This window comes from Callorhinchus milii, unplaced genomic scaffold, assembly GCF_018977255.1.
Source record: "Callorhinchus milii isolate IMCB2004 unplaced genomic scaffold, IMCB_Cmil_1.0 Scaffold2, whole genome shotgun sequence".
Taxonomy (NCBI): Eukaryota; Metazoa; Chordata; class Chondrichthyes; order Chimaeriformes; family Callorhinchidae; genus Callorhinchus; species Callorhinchus milii.
The window spans coordinates 125,319,464-125,345,644 of NW_024704743.1; the positions used below are offsets into that span (position 1 = coordinate 125,319,464).

Consider the following 26,181-nt stretch of genomic DNA (forward strand, 5'->3'; position numbering starts at 1 on the left):
CTGTGAGGCCCGGCCTCCCATCCCCAGTCGGGTGCCAAATCATGTCCAGCACCTTGTGAGGGCCTCCCGACACGAGGCACTGTGTAAATGTATTGCAGTGTAAGGACTGGATTAACTTGGCTACGGAAGACATGTAAATAGTTGGGATTATAGTATAAGAATCATTAATATTGATCATTTAGTGAATAGATGAATTAAGTAGAATGAATTAAAGAAATAAAAACTGCCATGTGACACACACACACACAGTCCTAGTAAAGAGGCACCGAGCTAGCAGGAGGTCACTGGAATGGGACCCATGGCCAGGAAAGATAAGGATAACTGGACCTGGAAAATGGATGGGATACAAACTAGTAATTAAAACTGAGAAAAAGCTTACTACAACAACAACAACAAAATGACACGTATAGAGCGCCTTTCACATCGGGAGAACATCCCAAAGCGCTGAACAGTCAGGTGTCGGGGGCTGAGCATGGGGGAGGGGTGGTGTAGGGGTGAGAGAAGGCAGAGAGGTGGGAGGGGAGACCAAAGGCACGGTCGAAGAGAAGGGTCTTGAGACCGGCCTTGAAGGAGGCGAGGGAGGAAGTGAGGCGAAGGTACCGTGGGATGAGTTCCAGAGTGTGGGGGCAGAGAAGCTGAAAGCCCGGCCACCGATGGTAGAGCGGGTCGGGCGGGAGACATGGAGTAGGCCGGAGCCCATTGAACGAGGGAGCGGATGGGTTGGTAGGGAGTCAGCAGGTCAGAGAGGTAGGAGGGGGCAAGGCCATGGATGAAGTCAGCAGGTCACATAGACGGAGTTAGAACGAAGGACTGAAACTTCAGGGACATGGAGTCAGGTTGTCTGGTCGGGCTGGATAAGATGGAATAGGAGTACCATCTTCTGCAGAAGGTATCCTAGTTGGTACAAGGAGAAACAAATTGAAGAGAGGGAAAGAATGCCTAGGAAAAGTGCAGAGAGCAGGAAAGAAGTCATGAAAAAAAGTTAGGACACAGATGTCCAGTGAAAAAGGGTGTAAAAATCAATAGCCAAAGCTAATTGTTTTTTGGAGCCTCTGAGGAGAGGAAGGAGTCGAATCTCTATGGAGAGGAAGAAGAATGCCTTTGAGGGAAAGAGGACAAGTCCAGCTCTCGCCAGAGTGGACCACAAAGAGGACGAGTTCAGCCCTTGCCAGAGTGGACCACCAAGAGACGTTTGCAGCCAGCAGCAAGCCAGAGACCGTGTTTAACTTTCACAATTTCCTGCCTGTTGATAGTATCTCTCCTACTCCTAAGACACGTACCCAATATACATACAAAACAGCTAGAGATTATTTAGGCACATTTCATATATCACATAATTTTTTTCATATGTTTACAACAACAACAAGATTTCATTTATAGAGCGCCTTTCACGCTCTGGAGTTCCAGAGCCTTGGGGCTGAGAGGCTGAAGGCCACCGATGGTAGAGCAGTTGGTGCGGGGAATGTGGAGCAGACCGGAGCCAGACGAACGGAGGGTACGGGGTGGTACGTGGGGGGATAGTAGGTCGGAGAGGTAGGAGGGAGCGAGGCCGTGAATGGCCTTGTAGGTGAGGATGAGGATCTTGAATTCGATCCTCTGGGGGATGGGGAGCCAGTGGAGGCGAGCGAGGGCGAGGGTGAGTGTGAGGGTGGGAGTGATGTGGTCGCGAAGCCTGGTGCGGGACAGGACACGAGCTGCAGAGTTCTGAATGACCTGCAGTGTGGAGGGAGGGCCGGGAAGGCCGGCGAGGAGAGAGTTCCCATAGTCCAGCCTTGAGGTGATAAAGGCGTGGACCAGAGTTTCAGCCGCGTGAGGGGTGAGGTAGTGCCGTAGTCTGGCGATGTTCCGGAGGTGGAGCTGAGAGATAAGGAGTGGAGTGGGGATGGGGTCAAGGGAGCAGGACGTGGGTTTCAGGGGCAGGATGAGTTTGGTGACAGAGGGTGGGGAAACGGGTACGAAGGTGTGTAGGGGAGGATGGGTAGGAGTCGGAGTGTGGGAGGGAAGGGGTGGGGAGTGGGTGGAAGTTGGAGGGGGAGTGACCGCGGAGCGGATTCCCTTGATTTTGGATTCAAGGAAATCCAGCATCTCCTCGCAGTTTAGGATTTTAGCGTTGAGTGTATCTTGTTAGGATAGAGCTATATTTGTCATTTAAGCGCGACAAGTAATGATCATGGTCAGGTGTAATGTGATGCTTCTGCTTGTGTGACTTTATAATTGCAAATAAAACATTTTAATAATATCCTCGGTGTGGTTTCTGACAAACGCTTGAACCCAATTTCACAGACACTCCAAGGCACCAACACTATAGCCACTTTTGAAGAGAAGAAATAAATAATCAATGACTACTTTCATAGAATCATACAGCACAGAAGGAGGCCATTTGGCCCATTGTGCGTGTGCCAGCTCTTTGAAAAGAACATAAGAATTAGGAGCAGGAGTAGGCCATTCAGCCCCTCGAGCCTGTGCCCCGCCATTCGATAAGTTCATGGCTGATCTTCAGACCTAACTCTAATTACCTGCCCTATCCCCATATCCCCTAATCCCTCTGTTTTTTAAAAATCTCTCAGTCTCAGCCTTGAAGATGTTCAAGTACTGACTGACATCTACAGCCTTCTGGGGGAGTGGATTCCATAAAGTCACTGCCCTCTGAGTGAAGAAATGTTTCCTCAACTCTGTTCTAAAAGGCTGACCCTTAATTTTAAGACTGTGACCCCTGGTTATAGATTCTCCTACCGGGGAAACAGTCCCTCAGTGTCTACTTTATCAGCCCTTTAATAATCTTATATGTTTCAATAAGATCTCCCCTAATTCTTCTGTACTCTAGAGAATACAGCCCCAGTTTATTCAGCCTATCCTCATAGGTCAGTCCCCTCATCCCAGGAACTAACCGAGTGAATCTACGCTGCACCCCCTCGAGGGCAAGTATGTCCTTTTTTAAATAAGGAGACCAAAACTGCACACAATACTCTCGGTGCGGTCTCACCAAAGCCCTATACAGTTGCAGCAAGACTTCCCTACTCTTATATTCTAAACCTTTTGCAATGAACGCTAACTGCCGTTCGCCTTCTTAGTTGCTGCTGCACCTGCAAACTAACTTTTTGGGACTGGTGTACAAGGACACCCAAATCCCTTTGAATACTAACACTATCTAACTTCTCCCCTTCCAGAAAATAATCTGTTCTTTTATTCTTGCTACCAAGGTGAATAATTTCACACTTGCTAACATTGAATTCCATCTGCCACCTACTTGCCCACTCCCCGAGCCTATCTATATCTCGTTGCAATCTTTTTGCATCATCCTGAGAGCTCACTCTGCTACCGAGTTTAGTATCATCCGCGAATTTAGACACATTACATTCAATGTCCTCGTCCAGATCATTGATGTAAATGGTAAATAGCTGAGGCCCAAGCACTGATCCTTGTGGCACTCCACTAGTTACATCTCCTGCCAATTCGAGAATGATCCGTTTATCACTACTCTCTGCTTTCTACCCGATAGCCACTCTTCTATCCATGTTAATATTTTCCCATTAATCCCGTGGGCCTTGATCTTGAGTAACAGCCTTTTGTGTGGCACCTTGTCAAATGCCTTCCTAAAATCCAAATATACCACATCTACTGGTTCCCCCTTATCCAACCTGCTAGATACATCCTCAAAAAATTCTAAAAGGTTAGTCAAGCATGACTTCCCTTTTGTAAAGCCATGTTGACTCTGCCTAATCTTTTTATGGTCTTCCAGGTATCCCATAACTACGTCTTTTATTAAGGACTCAAGAATTTTCCCTACAACTGACGTCAAACTAACTGGTCTATAGTTTTCCCTATTTTCTCTCCCACCCTTCTTAAATAGTGGAGTTACGTTTGCAATCTTCCAATCAATGGGAACTTTTCCAGTATCCACAGACTTTTGGAAGATTATAGACATGCCATCCACTATCTCAGTAGCCACCTCCTTTAAAACTCTCGGATGCAGGCCATCCGGTCCAGGGGATTTATCGGTTTTAAGACCCGACAATTTACCTAGAACCATCTCTTTACTAATGTTAATCTCCCTAAGTTGCTCGCTAACATTGTCTTCTTGGTCCTCTATTTTTGGTATGTTTCCAGTGTCTTCTACGGTGAAGACTGTAGAAAAATACTTGTTTAATGACTCTGCCATGTCTTTGTCCCCTATTATAATTCCTCCGGTCTCTGCCTGTAATGGACCCACATTCACCCTCGCTAGCCTTTTCCTCTTTATATATTTGTAAAAACTCTTGGAGTCTGTTTTTATGTTCTTTGCTAGTTTGCCCTCGTAATCTATTTTCTCCCTCTTGATCAATTTTTTGGTCCTCCTCTGTTGTTCCCTAAAGTTCTCCCAATCCTCGGGTTTACTACTCATCTTCGCTGTTTTATAGGCTTTTTCTTTTGATTTGATACTTTCCCTAACTGCTCTAGTTAGCCATGGCTGCACCACCTTTCCCGTGGCATTCTTATTCCTCAAAGGAATATGTGCTCGTTGGGAATTTTGCACTATCTCCTTGAATGTCTGCCATTGCTGGTCTACCGTCAAATCTTTAAGTTTATTCTGGCTAAATCCTCTCTCATACCAGCAAAGTTGGCTCGATTTAAATTGAAGACTTTTGCTTCAGACTTAACTACTTCCCTCTCTAACTTAACGCTAAATTCCATCATATTATGATCGCTTTGCCCGAGAGGAGCCTTAAGTTCCAGTTTGCTGATCAGCCCTGTTTCATTACACAAAATAAGGTCTAATATGGCTTGTTCCCTGGTCGGCTCCTCAGCATATTGATCTAGAAAATTATCTCTAATAATCTCTAATACATTCTATAAACTTGTTCTCTAAACCTTTTGCAATGAACGCTAACATGCCATTCGCCTTCTTAGTTGTTCTCTGCACCTGCAAACTAACTTTTTGAGACTGGTGCACAAGGACACCCAAATCCCTCTGAACACTAACACTATCTAATCTCTCCCCCTCCAGAAAATAATCCAGATTTATCAGTTTTAAGACCTGACAATTTACCTAAAACCATTTCTTCACTAATATTAATTCCTCCAAGCTGCTCGCTAACATTGTCTTCTTGGTTCCCCTCTATTCTTGGTAGGGTTTCAGTGTCTTCTAAGGTGAAGACAGTAGCAAAGTAGTTGTTTAATGACTCTGCCATGTCTTTGTCCCCTACTATAATTCCCCCGTCTCTGCCTGTAGCGGACCCACATTTACCTTTGACAGCCTCTTCCTCTTTATATATTTATAAAAACTCTTACGGTCTGGTCTTCCATTTTCTCCCTCTTAATCACTTTTTTGGTTCTCCTTTGTTGATCCCTAAAGTTCTCCCAATCCTCGGGTTTACTACTCATTTTAGCTGTTTTATAGGCTTCTTCCAATTTAATCCCACTCCCCTGCTCTCTCCTCATAGCCCTGATCAACCCCACTCCCCCGCTCTCTCCCCATAGCACTGATCAATCCAATTCCTCACTCTCCCCATAGCCCTGATCAACCCCACTCCCCCGCTCTCTCCCCATAGCTTAGTGTCATCTGCAAACTTGGAAATTGTACTCCTGTACCCAAGTCCAGGTCATTTATGTGGATCAAAAACAACAGTGGTCCCAATATTGATCCCTGGGGAACACCACTGCACACTTCCTTCCAGTCAGAAAAACAACCGTTCACCACCACTCTCTGCTTTCTGCCTCCCAGTCAATTCTGTATCCGCTGCCACTGTCCCTTTAATATCGTGAACTTCTATTTTACTTACAAGTCTCTTATGTGATATTTTATCAAATGCCTACTTTCAACTGCACTCCCTTCATCCACCCTCTCCGTTACTTCATCAAAAATCTCTATTAGGTTTGTTAGACATGATTTACCTTTAACAAACCCGTGCTGGTTGTCCTTTATTAATCCATATTTTTCTAAGTGAAAATTTATTTTGTCCTGGATTATAGTCTCTAGAAGTTTCCCCACTACTGACGTTAGGCTGACTGGCCTGTAGTTCCCAGGTTTATCCTACTACCCCTTTTTGTACAGGGAGTAACATTTGCAACCCTCCGTCCTCTGGCACCATCCCGGTGTCCAAGGAGGATTGAAAGATTGTGACCAGAGCCTCCGCTATTTCCACCCTTACTTCTCTCAGTAACCCAGGATGCATCCCGTCTGGACCGGGTGACTTATCCACCTTGAGCACTGACCAGCTTTTTAGTATCTCCTCTCGGTTTATTCTTATCCAATTTCTCTCCCTTCTCCTCCAATACTGTGGCATTGGCTGCATTCTCTTCTTTTGTGAAGACAGATGCAAAGTACTCATTCAGTACATCAGCCATTCCCTCTGCCTCCACAAGAAGATTTCCTCTTTGGTCCCTAATTGGACCCACCCGACATTTGATTAACCTTATATGTTTATAAAATACCTTAGGGTTCCCTTTTATGTTACCCACTAATCTTTTCTCATACAATCTCCTTGCCCCTCTTATTTCCTTTCTCAGCTCTCCTCTTTCCTTTCTACATTCTATTTGATAATCTTCTGTATTTTGGACCTAACATTTATCATAAACCTTTTTCTGTTTTATTTTAATCCCAATTTCCTTATTCATCCGGGAGGTTTGGATGCCCTACCTTTCCCCTTTTGTAGAAATGTATTTGTTTTTTAATGAACTATCTGCTCCTTGAAGGTTTCCCATTGCTCATTAGATGTTTTACCTCCCAATCCTTCTTTCCAGTCCACCTTGGCTAGGTCCCTTTTTAACTCATTGAAATTAGCCCACTTGCAGTTGAGTGTCTGCACCTTTAATTGCTTTCTGTCCCTTTCCATAAGAACTATATACCGAATATGTTGTGATCACTGTTGTCCAGATGCTCTCCTACTGAAACCTGTTCCACTTCATATCATAGAATCATACAGCACAAAAAGAGGCCATTCGGCCCATCGAGTTTGTGCGGCTCTTTGAATAGAGCAATTAATGTCAATCCCACTCCCGGCCCTTTCCCCATAACCTGCAAACCCGTCCTCCTCAAATACCCGTCACCGCGTTTTTGAAAATAGTTATTGAATCGGCCTCGACCGCCCTTTCAGGCGATGCCTTCCAGATTCCAACAACTCACTGCGTGAAAACATGTCTTCTCCCCTCCCCTCGGCTTCTTTTAGAGACTATTTTGAATCTGTGACCTCGAGTCACCGACACACCCACCAGTGGGAACAGTTTTTCCATTTCTAACCAATCAAATCCCCTCATGATTTTGAAGACCTCTATCAGGTCCTCGTAACCTTCTCAGCTCCAATGAGAATAATCCCGGCCTCTCCAGCCTTTCCTCATCATCACGGTCCCTCATTCCTGGTACCATCCTCGTAAATCTCCTCTGTACCCTTTCCAATGCCTTAACATCCTTCCTATAGTGCGGTGCCCAGAACTGAGGCAGTATTCTAACTGAGGCCTAACCAGCGTTTTATATCGGTTAATCATAACCTCCTGACTCTTGTACTCTATGCCCCTATTTATAAAGCCTAGAATCCCATTTGCCCTATTTACAGCCTTATCTCCCTGTCCTGCTATCTTCAAGGATTCATTTACCTGCACCTCCAGGTCTCTCTGTACTTTCACCCTTAGATTGTATTACCGCCTATAATGCTTCCCCTCATTCTTTCTACCAAAATGCATTACTTCACATTTCTCTACATTGAAACTCATCTGCCGTGTGTCGCCCATTGTACCATCTGTCTATGTCTTCCTGCAGTTGGCTCCTATCCTTCTCACTCTTTACCCCCTCCCTAACTTTGTGTAAAATGAATTGACTGTATATTTTGTGGACGAAACGCAGCAGCCAATTGCGAACATTCCTGAATTGAGTGACCAAATTATTTATTTATTGAAGAGATTATTACCCCCCCATAAAGCGAACCACCAATTGACTAACAACTGGGTTCTTACTTACTCGCCCCCTCCCTTGCCTCCTTGAAGACTCACGAAGACCCTCCTTTTCAACCGTGTTTTTGTTCACCTTGCTTTCCCGCCATCCCCCTTCCCCAATCCGACCCCCAGCTTGGGTACGAAACACTGACTGTCGAGGTCTTTGCGACGTCCTCCTGACATGAAAGGCGGTTTACAAACGTCATTTTGTTGTTGTCCTGCTAGGTAAACAGAGGCGTGCGGAGTAAGGATTCGCCCTGCCCGGGAATCAACCCAGATCCTCACTTGCGAAGTGAGTACTGTAACCACTATACTACAGGACTTCACAACACAGCTTTCTAGAGAAGTGTACACACCTGAGCAAAGATCTTCACCAGTCTGTTGTTGTGTGAGGGTCTGATCTGAAGGTACTCTCTCCACCACTGCTTGGCGTAGATGAGGAATAACCGCTCCCTCTCGGCAGTCTTCTGACGTTCTAAACCTAGCTGTAAATGTGAAGCTCGGTCAAGTTATTAATATCAAATTACAGGCCAGTCAGCAACAAACAGGAGCTGTGGCTGTCATGTTGGTGCCACACTCTTAGATGTGGGTTAACCCACCGCCATTTACCACAGTGAGTTCTGATCTGCAACAATGCTTTCGAGGAGAGGGGAAGGGGAGAAGAGCTACCCAATGGGGGAAGGAATTCCACCTAGGTTTAGATTTCCTCTCATTTTTTGCCTTTCAGAGCAACCAGAGTTTGGCAAATTCTTAAACAGTTTTAATTTTGGAGCTGGAGTTCTCTGTAAATTTATCAAAATAATTCTTGCTCCCTCCTGATGTTGTAAAACTCCCAAAATATTTCTGTGTATTATCGTAGTTAGAAAGTTCAGTACTTGAGTGCTAACTATTTCCTAGACAAAATGCCCGGCCCTGATTCATTTGTATTCTTACCTATTTTAAATCTGCCTGTTAATTTGGACAAAAATCTGGTTAATCCAGACAAAATTCCAGAGTGCGACTCACTCCCTGTGTCTCCAGCAGTGGATTGACAGTACAACAACAAGAAGATTCCATTTATAGAGCGCCTTTCACGTCAGGAGGACGTCCCAAGGCGCTGGACAGTTGGGTCGGGACCCGAGCATTGGGGGAAATGGACAGGGTGAGGGGAGGGAAGGGAGGGAGCGAGGAGGGGAGAAATGGTGAGGGGAGGGAAGGGGGCGAGGAGGGGGGAAATGGTGAGGGGAGGGAGGGAGCGAGGAGGGGGTAGAGAGTCGAGAGGGGAGCTGAAGGTACGGTCAAAGAGAAAGGTCTTGAGACTGGCCTTGAAGGAGGAAAGGAAGGAAGCGGCGAAGGCACTGGGGGATGGACAGTAGACTCCAACCACTCATAAGCAGCTTCGGGCTGTCAATCAGTGAGAAGTTGGGGGGAATGAGGAACGGGTAAGAAACATGGGAGGCAATGGGAGGAGTCAAATCACGATTGATTGACTGATTGATTGACAGCTGGAGCCACTTGTGATTGGGAGGAGCCCAAACATTCACAAGTGGTTCCAGGCTGTCAATCACCTCAGAGCAGCTGCTAATCGGTCCTCCCGTCTAATGGGAGGGACGAGGCGTTGCCGCTCCTCTGCTGGGCAGGAAGAGGTCAGAGAACTTTGGTTAACCTCGGACGCCGCTTAAACAGGACAAAACCGCCGGCCCCGATGTGTCCAGTTTAAGCAGCTTCCACTGTATTTAATTAATAACAGACACAGCATTCATTGGTATTTTAGTAACAGAAACAGTACCTGGGTGGTCAAAATCTCCTGGCTCAAGGTTTGCATCAGGCAGGGATACATTTCAAGTTTTATATTGAGAACTCCGACAGGAACCTTTGACTCTGTACCTGTGAGTGGGAGTAACATTTACAGTCAGTGCATTCAGGCTGACCAAATTGGATCCCATTTAATAACGGTTTCAGAATTCCAGTTGGAATTCACTTGTGCAGTGAGTGCAGTAAAGGTATAGATTACATTTTACCCTGACATGTGGGATGCACTGAGACAGAGGAACAAGAGGACATGAGGTCAGGACACACACTGGGAAGTGTAGCATATTGGTTAGCACACTCGACTCTCAAACGAGAGTACCCAGGCAGGTCGAACCCACAGGCAACTTTCCTTACTCCACAAGCCTTTACCCCTAATGGTCAATTGCGCACAGCAGTGTCCCACAAAGAGTCGTTGATTGAGTGACAATATTTTTTTGGGGAAGGGATTATTACCCTCAGAAAGTGGTCCGTGATCCACCAATCGACTAACAACCGGGTTCTTACTTACTGCTAGGTAAAGAGGCGCGTGGAGTAAGGAAACCTGCCTGAGGCTTCAACCTGCCCGGGAATCAAACCTGGGTCCTCTCGCTTGCGAGGCGAGCAGTCTAACCACTGTACCACGGGACTCCTAATACAAGTGTTACTTGAGTTGCTTCACAGCAGACAGCAAAGGCAGAATATGATGGAGGTTAATCTAGTGCATGCTCAGATTACCAATGTCCTTTTACAAAACCCCACTGACAACACTTGGCCCTGATAATGGGCCCATTCAGTAGCAGCCTGGCAGATACTTGACCTGTTGCACAGATTTGCATATCTGCAGTTTTAAGATTTTGTTTTCTACTTATTTAGATCATATGGTGAATTCACGAAGTGAAATGTCTCGAAGTGCTTTGCAGAGGCAGAGTGGGAACCATGATATTGGGTAATAATGTCACGTTGAGTTCTTTAACGTCCACCTGAAGAATAAGCAGACGAATCTCTCACCAGAAACACATGGCCTGACAGCGCAGCACAATTAATAATAACAATGCCTCACTCTCCCCCAAATCATTTTGCCTTGGACCTTCTCTCCCTGCATTCAGTATTATAGCTCAGTGGTTAAAACACTCGCCTCGCAAGCAAGAGACCTGGGTTCGATTCCTAGGCAAGGCGAGATGTTGGGCAAGTTTCCTTACTACAGACACCTGTTTACCTAGAAGTAAATTGGAACCCAGTTGTTAGTCGATTGGCGGATCACTTTTCTAGGGGTAATAATTCCTTCAAAATAATAATAATTTGGTCACTCAATCCACGACTTGTTTGTGGAACCTGCTGTGCGCAATTGGCTGCCATGTTTCACCCACAAAATATACAGTCAATTCATTTTACAGTATATTCTGTGAAGCGCTTTGAGACATTGCGAAAATGTGATAAGGCGCTATATCAAATGCATGGATTATTATTATTAAAACCCTCCTTAATCAGCAATGTCCTCATCGTGTGTGCACCTTTCTTCGTCTCCAATCTGCTCATACCTCACTCCTCCCCCCTCTCAGGCCTGCTGCACATCCCTCATCTCCACTGCTCCACAATCGAAGGCTGTGCTTTCAGCCACTACGCCTCAAATCTCCGGTACTCCCTGCCTCAGTCCCTCCATCTTGTCCCCTCTTTGCCCAGCTGTAAATCACAGCTGAAGACTTTCCTCTTCGATTGTGCCTTTGGTCACCTCCCCTACCTTTCGGACACAGTGTCAAACCACAAAGCTGTTACTTGCTCCAAGATGCTACCCCTGTGAAGGGCGCCGTATAAATGCAAATTGTTGTTTGTAGAACTTTGAGACATTATAATAATAATAATCCTTGCATTTGATATAGTACCTTATCACGTCATTGAGATATCTCAAAGCACTTCACAGAATACATTGTAATTCACTGTGTGTTTTGTGGGCGAAAAGTGGCAGACAATTGTGCACAGCAGCGTCCCACAAACATTTGTGGATTGATTTAATTCCTGTTCCATCCGGAATGTCAGCCTAGACTGGGAGCTGAAACCTGGATGGGAATTGAACCTGAAATCTTTTCACCCAGAGGTAAGAGTGTGACAAGCTGAGCAGGCTGAAAATAATCAACTCATCTCCCACCAAGCTGTTAAACCTTCATACCTACACCCTGCAGCTCCACAGCCATGCTCATTCTCCCACTGGGTGTACTGAGCACAGAGCGCCACTCCAGATAGTGGGATGCCACCAGGGTGGTTTCGCTGGCGGAGCCTGTCTTTATCAGAACCATGTGCACAGGATCGCAGACCGACAATAACGCAGTTGCGTCAGCCATTTTACTGCCGTCACCTAGAAAAACAGCAACCAGAAAGCAATAATAATAATCCTTGCATTTGATATAACACCTTATCATGCCATCAAGATGTCTCAAAGCACTTTACAAAATATACAGTAAAGTGGTGACTGTGTATTATTTGGGCAAAACGTGGTAGCTAGTTGTGCATTGCAGTGTCCCACAAAGAGTCGTGGAGTGAGTGACCAATTTTTTTTATTTGGGAGATTGTTGACCAAGAGACCAGGAGAGAAACTCCCTTCTTTTCAAATAGCATCACAGGATCTTTAACGCCCACCTGAACAGGCAGACGGGAAGTTCAGTTTAACATCTCATTCAAAGGACTGATAAAGTGATAAAATAATGGCGCAGAATTTTGGAAAGTTCTTACATTCAATCGTAATTTTTAATTCTGACTGAATTTAATTGAAGGGGCACATCTGAATGGGTTGTAGGAGAGGAGAAACACATCAGGCAGGGCTCTGGCTCCTTTTACTGCTGTAGCACATCTACTGTCAAGCGATCTAGGACACTACACTGCGTGAGGAACACTATCCTGCATGAGGGGCACAATATAAATGCAAGTTGTTGTTGTTGATAGTGCATGTATAATAATAATCCTTGCATTTGATAGAGTGCCTTATCGTGCCTTTGAGACATCTCAAAGCGTTTCACAGAATATACTGTAAAGTGAACTGACTGCAAAACTGCCAAATTTCAAGAGGATTGACTTTGTGTGCTTGAGAAGTCTAATCGGAGTGGGCCATGGCAGGCTTCAATATGGCAATGGGAGTGGAGGACCAATGGAGTTCCTTCAAGGAGATGATGATGAAGGCAATGGAACAATGTACCCACGCGAAGCAAAGGTATCAAGCTCAAAGGCACTCTAGCCTGGTTGGACTGGGCTACAAAGCAAATCATGAAGAGGAAAAAAAGGCATTTAAGGCCATGAAGTAAAATGGCTCAAAATTAAGATTCAATACCAAACAGCATGCCAGGACTGAAAAAAAGGCATCAGAAGGGCAAAGAGATATGAAGGATAATAACAAAAAGTTTTTTTAGTTGCATTAGGAGTAGATGAGAAACAAGCAATGGAATAGGGCCACTGAAGGTGGGTTCAGGAGACAACATGACAAATAATGCTGCACAAGCTGCAATAGTGGTAAATAATTTTTTTGCATCAGTCTTTACCAAGGAGGAGACAGGTAACCTATCTGATCTGGAAAGAGAACTCAAAGATGTCACAGAGAAAAGTTGCCACAATATTCATATCACTATCAGCATCGCTGCCAAACAGCTGCGTAAACTTAAGGTAAATAAATCTCAGGGTCCGGATAAATTGCATCCAAGTAACCTTAAGGAACTAAGGGAGGAAGTCGCAGAAACGCTGGCACACATCTTTCAAAAATCACTGAATACTGGAGAGGTGCCGGGGGACTGGAGAAAGGCAGATGTTACTCCTATTTTTAAGAAAGGTAACAAAATTGACCCAGGAAACTGCAAACCAGTAAATTTGACGTCCATTGTGGGTAAAATTATGGAGACTCTTATTAAGGATAAAATCATGGAGCGTCTGGACAGAAATAAAATCATAAATGATAGTCAGTATGGGTTCATGAAGGGAAGGTCTTGCCAATCTAATTTACTGGTTTCTTTGATGGTGTGACAAGGAGCTTGATAAGGGTAACGTTGTGAATGTTGTATATCTGGATGTCAGTAAGGCCTTTGTTACAGTTCCTCTTGAGAGGCTGGTACTGAAAGTAAAGAAAGCAGGAATCGGTGGAGGTAAATTACAATGGATACGTAATTGGTTGACTGGAGGAATCCAGAGAGTGGTGGTACAGGGAATGTCATCAGACTGGGAAAATGTTACCAGTAGAGTTCCCCAAGGGTCTGTTTTGGGACATAACATAACATGTAGGAGCAGGTGGAGGCCATTCGGCCCTTCGAGCCTGCCCCGCCATTCAATCATGGCTGATCTTCTAATCTAACTCTGGCTAATAACCTGACGCTGCCTTACCCCCATATCCCTTAATCCCTTTTGCAATAAGAAATCTATCTCAGTCTAGAATATGTTCAAGGACTGAGCGTCAACAGCCCTTTGGGGTAGTGAGTTCCATACATTCACTGCCCTTTGAGTGAAGAAGTTCTTCCTCAACTCAGTGCGAAAGGGCTGCCTCTGATTTTAAGGTTGTGACCCCTGGTTTTAGTTTCTCCAACCGGGGGACAATCTCCCACTATCTACTCTATCATGCCCTTTGATAGGTTTCTATAAGATCCCCTCTGATTCTTCTATATTCTAGAGAATAAAGGCCCAAATTGGTCAGCCTGTCCTCGTAACTCATCCCCTTCATCTCTGGTACTAACCTAGTAAATCTACGCTGCAACCCCTCCAAGGCAAGTACATCCTTCCTTAAATAGGTGGTAGATTTGAAACTGAACAAGAGAGGTTACAGGAGGATTTGAACATACTTGGGAATTGGGCAGATCAGTGGCAGATGAAATTCAATGTGAAGAAATGTAAAGCATTTCACATGGGGACAAAAAATCCAGGAAAGGACTATTATTTGAATAGAAGGATCCTTGATTCTGATTGACAATAAATCGAAGCTCTCCCAACAATGCTCTGTGGCAGTGAGTAAAGCAAACCAGATGTTGGGATGTACCACACAGAGCCTAATAATAATCCCTCCAAAAACAAAACAATAATAAATTGGTCATTCTCAATCCACGGCTGTTTGTGGGACACTGCTGTGACAATTGGCTGCCGCGTTTGCCCACAAATATACAGTCAATTCACTTTACAGTCTATTCTGTGAAGTGCTTTGAGATGTCGAGAAGACGTGAAAAGCGTTATATTGAATGCAAGGATTATTATTATATTGTTATCAAAAAGATCAATAGCAGCCGAAATAGTGGGGTAATAGTGCCACTGTATAAATCATTGGTGAGACTGTACATAGAGACTGTGTACAGTTCTGGTCACCGCAGTACAAAAAGGATATTGGAGAAATCAAGAAGATACAGAGGACGGCAACCAAAATGACTGAGGGAATGGAAGGACTGGACTGTGAGGAGCGACTGAGTAAATTGGGCATGTTCACGGTGAAAAAGAGAAGAGTGAGAGGCGACGTGATTGCTGTCGTTAAGGTTCTAAAGGGGCAAAACAATCTGGATCATGACGGGCTGCTTCAACGTGTCCAGAATAGTAAACCAGGGGACACGGCCTACGATTGAACAAATCTACGCAAACACTATTTCAGTGAGCGAATAGTGACCCTGTGGAACAGGCTCCCTGGGGAGACGGTTGAAGCAGGAAATGTTGATTCTTTCAATCACAGATTAGATAGTTTTGTTTTAGGGAATAACATGATGGGATACAGCACATAGGGAGATGGGGACAGACATATGTGCATGTGACCGCCAGGGAGGTGGAAGGCCAACTAGATGGACCTTGGTCTTTTTTCGTCCAGCATTTCTTATGTTCTTATGTAAAATGCAGCAGCCAATTGCACACAGAAGTGGATTGAGTAACCACATTTTTTTAAAAAAAAAGGAATTATTACTCTGGAGAGCGATCCGCCAATCAACTAACAACCTGGTTTCTTCTTACCGCTAGGTAAACAGAGTTGTGTGGAGTAAGCAAACTCGCTCAAAATTTCACCTTGCCGGGAATCAAACCCAGGTCTTTCACTTGCGAGGCGAGTGCTCTCACCACTGAGCTACAGTGCTCCACATGTATGGCAGCTAGTGAGGTTATGTTGGATTATGACGCCCTATTCAGTACTGTGTCACTGACTGACACTCCCTGCCAAACTCTTCTCGACATCTCAAAGCACTTCACAGAACACACTGTAAAGTGAATTGACTGTATATTTGTGGGCGAAACACAGCCAATTGCTCACAGCAGTGTCTCACAAACAGTCGTGGGTTGAGTGACCAAATTATTATTATTATGAAGGAGGCAAGTTAGGGAGTGAGGTGGAGGGGCTCCAGGATGGAGTTCCAGATGGTGGGAGCAGAGAGAATGATGGCCTGATCACTGGTTGGTTTAGTCTATCACAGAGGTAGGGTGGAGTGAGACCATGAGGGCTTTAAAAGTGAGGATCTTGGACTATTCTCTGGGGGATGGGGAGCCAGTGGAGCTGGGCGAGGAAAGCCTGGTGCGGGAGAGGACACAAGCTGCAGAGTTCTGAATAATTTGTAGTTTGTGGAGGGAGTTGGGAAGGTAGTTAAGTCTTTGGGGGGTGCGGGGGAGGTATCTGATACGTGCGAAAACCCATCACCGTGCTTAAAAGTCTCCAAACCAAACCGAAATTTCCATGTATCCCACCTACACATGGAATTCCCAGAGACAGATTTGTCGGAATGGAATGAGCTCTCTCTCCCTGGAGGGACACAACCTACTTATCTAATTCCAGAGAGTATTAGATGCAGGTTGGCAAGAGCTTGAGGAACCCAGAGTGTGCATTGGGGTAACTGTTTGAGCTAAAACAACATAACTGGCCATTGAGAGCACTATCTAGCAAGCTTTTCTGCTGCTTGTCCAGCTGGGACCATTATGGCTTTGGCTTACAGGGTTAACAACAACTTGCATTTATAGAGCGTAGCTCATGCAGGGTAGCGTCCCAAAGCCCTTACAGTGGGAGGATACCCTGCCCCCAGTGACTGGTCTGCCCTGGATGTGATGAAAGGGTGGATAAGCTGAACGTCTCTCACCTAGACAATCTCTGTGTATTTCTAGCAGAAAGCCATCTTGCAGGTCAGGCTCACAGGCACACGGCACGGGCTTGGACTGAAACCTCTGATTGCGGAAATGCAGGAAGAGGGTAAAGGTGGTGCAGACGTGTCCAGGGAGAGGCTGTGGTTCCTGCAGGTGCTCCAGGAAAGCCTTTCCTCCCAAAACCTGGAGGTACAAGTATCTTCTGCTAGGATCAATATTGGCTGAAATGACAATAATAATAATAATCCTTGCATTTGTTATAGCGCCTTAGCACGTCGTTGAATCACAGCTCAAAGCGCTTCACAGAATATACTGTAAAGTGTAGTGACTGTGTAGTGTAGTGACTGTATATTTTGCGGGTGAAACATGGTAGCCAATTCCCAATAGCAGTATCCCACACACAGTTATTACCTCCGGAAACGCAATCTGCCAGCCGACTAACAACCAGGTTCCTACTTACTGCTAGGTAAACAGAGGTGTGTAGAGCAAGGAAATGTGCCCAACGTTTCGCCCTCCTGGGAATCAAACCCAGGTTTCTCGCTTGTGAAGCAAGTGTTCTGACCAATATGTTACAGGACTCCATAAATGGAAGTGTGTGAATGTATGTTTTAAGAATACAGGATTAATTACCGCGCCTCTTTCAACAACAACAACAAAACTACATTTATATAGCGCCCTTCACATCGGGAGGACGTTTCGGACCTGAGCTGGGGGTCAGGGTGGGGGAGGGTGGAGGGCAGGGGTGAAGGCGGGTGACCGAAGGCAAGGTCGAAGAGGAGAGGCGAAAGCACAGTCGAAGAGGAGGGACAATAGTGAAGTTGTGTGAACTTGCACAGTCCCTATGGCCCTGAATTTATTATTCCAACATCCTTTTTATTATTACAGACATAAAATCATTTTTCAATTTTCTGATTTTTCTCACACGTTGCCTGAAGGAGCTCACTTGCTGGAGTAACGTTCTACAGAGACCTCTCCAGTGGCCATCCTTCAAATGCAAACTCGCAGAGAGTTACTGTAAGCAGCGGTTTGATCATTGTGGATTTCACAATCAAAACTTAACTTGTTATCAACAACAACAACAAAATTACATTTGTGAAGCGCCTTTCACGTCCGGAGGACGTCCCAAGGTGCTGGATTTACAGAGTTATGGACGCGAGTTGGGGGTCAGGTTCGGGGAGGGTGGAGGGCGGGGGGGGATAATAATAATAATAATCCTTGCATTTGATATAGTACTTTTCACGTCGGGAGGACGTCCCAAAGCACTTCACAGAATATACTGTAAAGTGAATTGACTGTATATTTGTGGCCGAACGCGGCAGCCAATTGCGCACAGCAATGTCCCACAAACAGTCGTAGATTGAAAATGACCAATTTATTATTGTTTTTGGTATTTGGAGGATTATTATTAGGCTCTGTGTGGAGTAAGGAAACTTGCCCGAGGTTTCACCCTCTGCCTGGAATTGAACTCAGGTCTCTCGCTTGCAAAGCGAGTGCTCTAACCACTGAGCTACAGGACTCCACGCAGGGAAGCAGGGAGATCGAAAGCACAGTCGAAGAGGAGGGTCTTGAGATGTGTCTTGAAGGATGCGAGGGAGGGGGTGAGGGAGGGGGTGAGGCGGAGGGACTGTGGGATGGAGTTCCAGAGGGTGTGGGCAGAGTGGCTGAAGGCCTGCCCACCAATGGTGGGGTGAGCGAGGCGGGGGATGTGAAGCAGGCCAGAGCCCACTGAGCGGAGGGAGTGAGCAGGATGGTAGGGGGTTAGGAGGTGACAGAGGTCGGGGGCAGCAAGACCAGGGAGGGCTTTGAAGGTGAGGACCAGGATCTTGGACTGTATCCACTATAATGGGAAGTCAGTGGAGTCGGGCGAGGATGGGGGTGATAGGGTCACGGAGTTTGGTGCGGGAGAGGACACGGGCTGCAGAGTTCTGGATGATCTGCTGCCTGTGGAGGGAGGAGTTGGGGGCTGACAAGCAGTGAGTTTGCATAGTTGAGCCTTGATGATATGAAAGCAGATACGAGGGTCAAACCCTGCTCTCTCTCTCAACAATGCATCAACCAGTGAGCAATTTAAACTGTTTTATAGGCCTTTTTTCACTGACAACAAAATATTTTTAAATAAATAACAACAAATTACATTTATACAAAGCCCTTGACATCAGGAGGTCCAAAGTCGTTGGACAGTCAAGGATTCGGACCCGAGGTGGGGATTGGGATCAGGAGCAGTGGAGGATAGTGACGGTGGGGATAGGAGATAGCCAAAGGCACAGTCGAAGCGGAGGATCTTTCTTGAGATGTGCCTTGAAGGAGGTAAGGAAGGGGACGAGCTGAGAGTTCCAAAGGGTGGGGGCAGAGAGGCTTAAGGCAAGATCGCCGATGATGTGGGGGATAGGGTGGAGCACGCTGAGCGGGCAAGTCTGTATGGAAATGCCACTGATGGGACTTCAGCAGCCTTGAGGTTTTGAAAGGGGAAATGAACTCAGCAACACACTGTTTAACACCTTCTGCTTGTGAATGAGTACTGTACAGGTCTTATTACCCACCTGTTACAATACAGTGATGTGAGTTTACGGAGGAGCTGGGACAAGTCGTCACAGATACATTTGGCCTCTTCACTCCATCCATGTGAGGGAAGATGTCACCGAACATGGCAATGGATCATTATCTGAAAATGATGCCAACCTGCGCCTAATACTTTACAGATTTAGGTAAGCAGGATGCATCCCTCCAGGGAGAGAAAGCACATTCCATTCCAACAACCTGTCTCTGGGATTTCCATGTGCAGGTGGGATATATGGAAATCTCAGTTTGGTTTGTATTCTCTTAAGCACAGTGATGGGTTTCCGCATGTGTCAGAGGCCCCCCCCCCACCCAATTTTGTTTTACCTCATTCCGAAGAGTATTAGGCACAGTTGGCTAAAACCAAGGCTTGTGCACCCCAGAGTGTGTGTTGGGGTAACTGCTGGAGTCTCACCAGCTAAACCGCACAGCTCGGCCATTGATATCACTGTCCGGCAGCTTTCCCGCTGCTTTTCCAGCGAGGACCCCCCTCCCCGTTAGTTAGGGCTTTGGCTGTGGGGTTACCAGGAGCTGAGGGGGGGGATTCCCCGCCCCCAGTGACTGGTCGGCCCTTCCAGGTCCTGCTGATGAGCCGGGCCGGGCTGTGCTGCCATCAGCAGTGAGTGCCCTGGGATACTGCAGCCCCTCCTGGCTCAGGAACCGGACTGATGATAGTTGTATAAAGTGAGACCAAGCTTTGACAAGCGATCAACAAAGACAATACAATAGCGCAGTGACTCACTTTGCTTTAATTCAGCTGGTTCCTTATCCACAATATGCGTGGATGGTTTCGAAGAAGATGCAACTTCTTTGCCCATCGCATTCTGGAAACAAAAAAAATCACATTGTTCTTTTCAAAATCCCTGTTTCCTCAGAAAATAAATTGATAGCGTGTCACAATAGCCTCATGTCAAATAAAATAAATGGTTACAAAGATTATATATATTAGTCAATAATAATAATCCTTGCATTTGATATAGCACCTTATCAGGTCTTTGAGATGTCTCAAAGCACTTCACAGAATATACTGTAAAGTGAATTGACTGTATATTTTGTCAAAACAGTCGTGGGTGAAATGTGGCAGCCAATTGCGCACAGCAGTGTCCCACAAACAGTCGTGGATTAAGCGACCCTGATTTTTTTTTTGGCGGTATTTTTACCCCTAGATTTGGTCAGATAAACTGGTATTGAATATATAATACTATCTCAATCAATCAGTATCACCAAATGTCTCTAAAGTGTCTAGATGTAAGGAAAGCTGGCCAGACAGTGCCATCAATGGCAAGCTATGTGTGGTTTTAGCTGGTTAGACTCCAGCAGTTACCCCAACACACACACTGGAGCCTTGGCTCTTGCCAACCTGCGCCTAATACATTCCGGAATTAGGTAGGCAGGTTTTGTCACTCCAGGGAGAGAACGAGCGTGCATTCTATTCCAATAATCTATCTCTGGGATTTCCATGTGTAAGTCGGATATATGGAATTCTCAATTTGGTTTGGAGACTGAAGCATGGAAAAAAATCACAATACTTTACACTATACCCACTTTACACTCTACCATGTGGAGCACTTTGAAATGTCTTCGGGGGTGAAAGGTACTATTCTAAATGTAAGAATCATTATTCTGCTACCCAGTAAACCTCACATAAGTTGTATCAGTTGGCATATATAACATGACTTATGCAAAATGTGAGTTATATCAAACTTGCATAGAATATAAACTCTTGAACAGGACCTGGGCAGATATACGACTTATATTTGATTATACAATTTATGCAGATCAGACTTCATAGAATCTTACGGCACAGGAGGCCATTCGGCCCATCGAGTCTGTGCGGCTCTTTGACAGAGCGTCACTTTCACTGACCCCAATCACCAGCTTTCTCCCCATAACCCCACAAACCCGTCTTCCCCGATACCTGTCCAGTTCTCTCTTAAAAGCTGTTATCGAATCGGACTTCACTGCCCTTTCGGGCGGATCATTCCAAATTCCAACAACTCGCTGAGTGAAAACATTTCTTCTAACCTCCCCTCTGCTTCTTTTGGTAGATATCTTCAGACTGTGACCGCGGGTCACAGACACACCTACCAGCGGAAACAGCTTTCCCTATCTCGCCTGTCGAAACCTTTCATGATCTTGAAGACCTCTATCAGGTCCCCGCGTAACCTTCTCTGCTCTAATGGGAAAAGTCCTAACTTCTCCACTGTCCTCATAGCTAAGGTTCCCCATTCCTGGTATCATTCTCGTGAATCTCCTCTGTACCCTTTCCAGTGCCTTAATGTCCTTCCTGAGGTAATGTGCCCAGAACTGGACGCAGTACTCCAGCTGAGGCCTAACCAGTGTTTTGTACAGATTAACCATAACCCCTACTCTTATACTCTGTGCCCTACTAATAAAGCTCAGTACACCAAATGCCTTTTTACTGCCCTATCTACCTGCTCTGCCACCTTCAATGAATCGCTTACTTGAATGCCCAGATCTCTCTGTACGTTCACCCCCTTAAGATTGAGCTACAAAGCCTATATTGTCTCCTATCATTCTTCCTCCCTAAGTGTATCACCTCACACTTATCCACATTGAAACCCATCTGCCACATGTCAGCCCATTCCACCATTCTGTGTGTGTCTGTCTGCAGTCCGTCACAATCTTCTTCACTATTTACTACCCGACCTAACTTGGTATCATCTGCAAACTTGGAAATAGTGCTCCCTATGCCCAAGTCCAGATCATTAATATATATTAGAAAGAGCAGTGGTCCCAATACCGATCCCTGGGGGACACCGCTGCACACCTCCGTCCATTGCGAGAAACACCCATTAACACCACCCTCTGCTTTCTGTCACTCAGTCAGTTCCTAATCCAAACGGCTACTGTCCCCTTAATACTGTGGGCCTCCAGTTTTTTTATTAACCTCTTATGCGGTACTGTGTCAAAAGCCTTTTTAAAATCCATGTAAATAATGTCCACCGCATTTCCCTCATCAACCCTCGCAGTCACCTCTTCAAAAAATTCTATTAGATTTGTTAGGCAAGATTTGCCTTTAACAAATCCATGTTGGGGGTCTCTAATTACCTCGTGTTCCTCTAAGTAGAGATTTATTCTGTCCCGGATTATGGTCTCCAGTAGTTTTCCTATGACCGAAGTTAGGCTGACTGGCCTGTAATTTCCGGGCTTGTCTTTCTGCCCCTTTTTGTAGAGTGGGATAACATTAGCCACTCTCCAATAATCCTCCACTTATCCGAGTTTTACTGTATCCATAAAGAAATAAAATCACCAGCTTCTTTATTTATTATTTTAAGAGTTTTCTTTGCCCTCACTGTAGTAAATCACTGAAGAGCACTTAGGACGTGGATGATTGATGGGGATAAAATACTTACAGTAACAAAACGGAGTTCCTTCATGACGTCATCTACAATTCCACGTCGTCGTAACGCGTTCACGAGATCCTCCTCAGAGAGCGTTTCAATGCTGATCCCCAGCTCCTCCCGCACAGACTCTGCCAGCACTTCCCTGACCTTGGAATGGATATCCATCTAGTCAGAGCATGTCAGAAGTTAACACAAACTGGCCCACATTCCTTTTAGTTTGAAAATGCCTCCACACACAGCACCAAATAACTGGACCTTTATCAAAAACAGTTGCATGACACTTAAATAAAGAAGGAATTCCAGAGGTTCGGGGTGTAGTGGCCAAAGTTTCGACCTCAATGTTTGTGACAATGGGTCAGCGGACGCTGGGCTTGAGCTAGCTGAGCAAAGGGGGAGAGGGATGACGAGCAGGTTAGAGAGGTAGTGGGGAGCTGTGAGGGAGTGAAGGCATTTGTACATGAGGGTTTTGAAGTCAACCCAGAAGGACCTGCAGTCCAATAGATCAATGTTTAGAGCACTCTCTTTGCAAGCGAGAGCTCTTGGTTCAATTCCTTGGGCAAGTTTACTTACTCCACACACCTGATAATAATCCCTCACGAAAAAATACACAATAATAAATTGGTCATTTCAATCCAACGACTGTTTGTGGGACACTCACTGCTGTGCGTAATTGGCTGCCGCGGTTCACCCATAGATATACAGTCAATTCACTTTACAGCATATTCTGTGAAGCGCTTTGAGATATCTAGAAGATGTGAAAAGCGCTATATCAAATGCAAGGATTGTTATTATTTTGTTATTAAGCCTCCGACTCAGAGGCAAGAGAGCTGAGCCAGTCCCGAAACCCATTAATTGTTTTTTGGATGAGGAGGGTGTCAGTCACATGCGGAAACTCATCAACGTTGCTTAAGAGTCTCCAAACCAAACTGAGAATTCCATACATCCCACCTACACATGGAAATCCCAGTTAGATTGTTGGAATGGAATGCGCTTTCTCCCTCTCTCGCTGGAGGGACATCCTACTTACCGAATTCTGGAGCGTATTAGGTACAGATTTTTTTTTAAAAAAACTATATTTGACAGCAATTCCTTGCTTTCAGATGATTTGTTATTTTACAACAACAAAATTACATTTGTATACCACCTTTCACGTCGAGAGAACTTCTTTATTACCTACAAGGAGTATTTATTTCCTGGCTCACCCCATTATAACACAATGTTTTGGGTCCACAGTCGGACCCTGTGTTATAAAGGGGCGTGCTAAAAAAAAAGGTGTGTATGAGATGCAAAGATCAGTATTATTTACTACAGTTGCTCGGATGGCTGGAGGCCGTCTGCACCTGCACCCTATGTCAGCAAGAGTGCACAGTACACCCTTCTTATAGTGTGGGACACGACTATACTAAGGATATACATACTTATTAATACGTATGGAATTACATGGGCAATACAACTTTTCAAACATGGGATACAGTAATAATAATCCTTGTATTTGACATAGTGCTTCATCATGTCATCATACTATCTCAAGGCACTTCACATGATTACTGGAAAGTGTACAACAACAAAATTACATTTGTATAGCGCCTTTCACGTTGGGAGGACGTCCCAAGGTGCTGGACAGTGTACAGCATTTCAGACCCGAGATGGGATCGGTGGGGAGAAGGGAGGGGAGGGGAAGGGGGGAGAAGGGAGGGGAATGGGGGTGGCCGATGGCATGATCAAAGAGGAGGGTTTTGAGGAGGGACTTGAAGGAGGCTAAGGAGAGGGCGAGGCAGAGTGATTGGGGGATGGAATTCCAGAGTTTGGGGGCAGAGTGGCTGAAGGCTCTCCCGCCAATGGTGGGGCGGGGGACGTGGAGCAGGCCTGAGCCGGGTAAGCAGAGGGAACGGGCGGGTTGGTAGGGGGTTAGGAGGTCGCAGAGGTAGGGTGGGGCGATGCCATGGAGGGCTTTGTAGGTGAGGACCAGGACCTTAAACTGGATCCTCTGAAAGATAGGGAGCCAATAGAAAGGGCGAGAATGGGGGAGATGGGGTCATGGAGTTTGGTGCAGAGTTCTGGATTATCTGCAGCTGTGGAGGGAGGAGTTGGGAAGGCCGACACGCAGGCGTTTGCATAGTCGAGTCTGGAGGTGATGAAGGCATGAACAAGAGTTTCAGCGCCTGAGGGGTGAGGTAGTGGCGGAGTCGGGCGATGTTACGGGGGTGAGGGAAGGCAGAGCTGGTCATGGCTTGGATGTGGGGAAGAAAAGACAGTTGAGGGTCGAACAAGACCCCTCGGTTCCTGACTGGTGGTGAGTTGGTGAGTTGTAGTGTACACCATGGAGGGTGATGCTGCCACAGCCTGAGGTGCGGAGGCACTGGGGGGAGACGATCAGGAGGGCCTCAGTCTTGTTCACATTCAACTGTAGGAAGTTTGCCCTCATCCAGGACTTGATGTCCGACAGACAGTCTGTCAGGGCAGCAGTGGGTCTGGGGCTGAGGGTGGGGGCAGACAGACAGTCTGTCAGGGCAGCAGTGGGTCTGGGGCTGAGGGTGGGGGCAGACAGACAGTCTGTCAGGGCAGCAGTGGGTCTGGGGCTGAGGGTGGGGGCAGACAGACAGTCTGTCAGGGCAGCAGTGGGTCTGGGGCTGAGGGTGGGGTAAGGTTTGGGGGGACGGAAAACAAGGAGGATTTTTAGGGAAAACCTGGAAGGGTGGTAGAGAGTAAGATGTTCAAAGGAGGGGAAGGTTCCAGAGGAGTAAGGGGAAAGGCCAAGGGGGGGACCGGGAGATAAGAGCCACACCATTGTCACGCAATCAAGTGTAATGAAAAAATACGCAAAGAACAACAAATTGCATTTATATAGCGCTTTTCCCGTCGGGAGGACGTTCCAAGCACTGGATAGTCAAGGGTATGTACTGGAGCTAGGAGTTGGATTCAGTAGGGATGTGAAACAAGGAGTAGGGAAAGAAATGACCGAAGGTGCAATCGGTTTTGAGACAGACCTTGATGGAGATGAGGGAATGGGCGAAGTGAAGGGACTCTGGGATGGAGTTCCAGAGAGTGGAGACAGAAATCCTGACCAACATTGTACCACAATCAACAATAAAGTATTTATATATAACACTCTTCACAGTGAGGGGATTGGATGCTAAGCAAAGGGGAAAGAAGGTGACCATAGCATGGAAGAAGAGGTGGGTTTTGAAGATAAAGTGGTGAGGAGGAGGGATCATGGCTGGGAGCTGCAGAGATTGGGAGTATAGTCGCCGAAGGGTCGTCCAGGACGGATCTGAAGATGGATCAGGGGATGCTGGACTTTCCAGTCCCCACACCCAGTAATTTTTTTTTGCTCAGCCGTGTGTCTGACACAGGCAGAAACCCGTCACCTGCTTAAGAGTCTCCAAACTAAACGGTGAATTCCATGTATCCCAACTACACATGGAAATCCAGAGTAGGTTGTTGGGATGGAGTGCGCTCTCTCTCGCTTTGTCTCCCTGAAGGGACACATCCCTTATCTTAACTTCCCGAAAGTATTTGGCGCAGC

At 46.0% G+C, this 26,181-nt stretch overlaps 1 protein-coding gene across 1 annotated transcript in view; it reads right to left on the reverse strand.

The window, feature by feature from the left end:
- cep76 (centrosomal protein 76) overlaps window positions 1–26,181 on the reverse strand; it is a 39,444-nt gene that overhangs the window by 12,522 nt on the left and 741 nt on the right. Inside the window, exons 2-7 of the mRNA XM_042331751.1 lie at window positions 22,665–22,820; window positions 20,030–20,111; window positions 16,728–16,952; window positions 11,840–12,025; window positions 9,674–9,771; window positions 8,262–8,390 (exon numbers count right to left, since the gene is read on the reverse strand). Of these exons, the coding sequence (XP_042187685.1) occupies window positions 8,262–8,390; window positions 9,674–9,771; window positions 11,840–12,025; window positions 16,728–16,952; window positions 20,030–20,111; window positions 22,665–22,820 (876 nt within the window). The remainder of the gene's footprint in view (window positions 1–8,261; window positions 8,391–9,673; window positions 9,772–11,839; window positions 12,026–16,727; window positions 16,953–20,029; window positions 20,112–22,664; window positions 22,821–26,181) is intronic.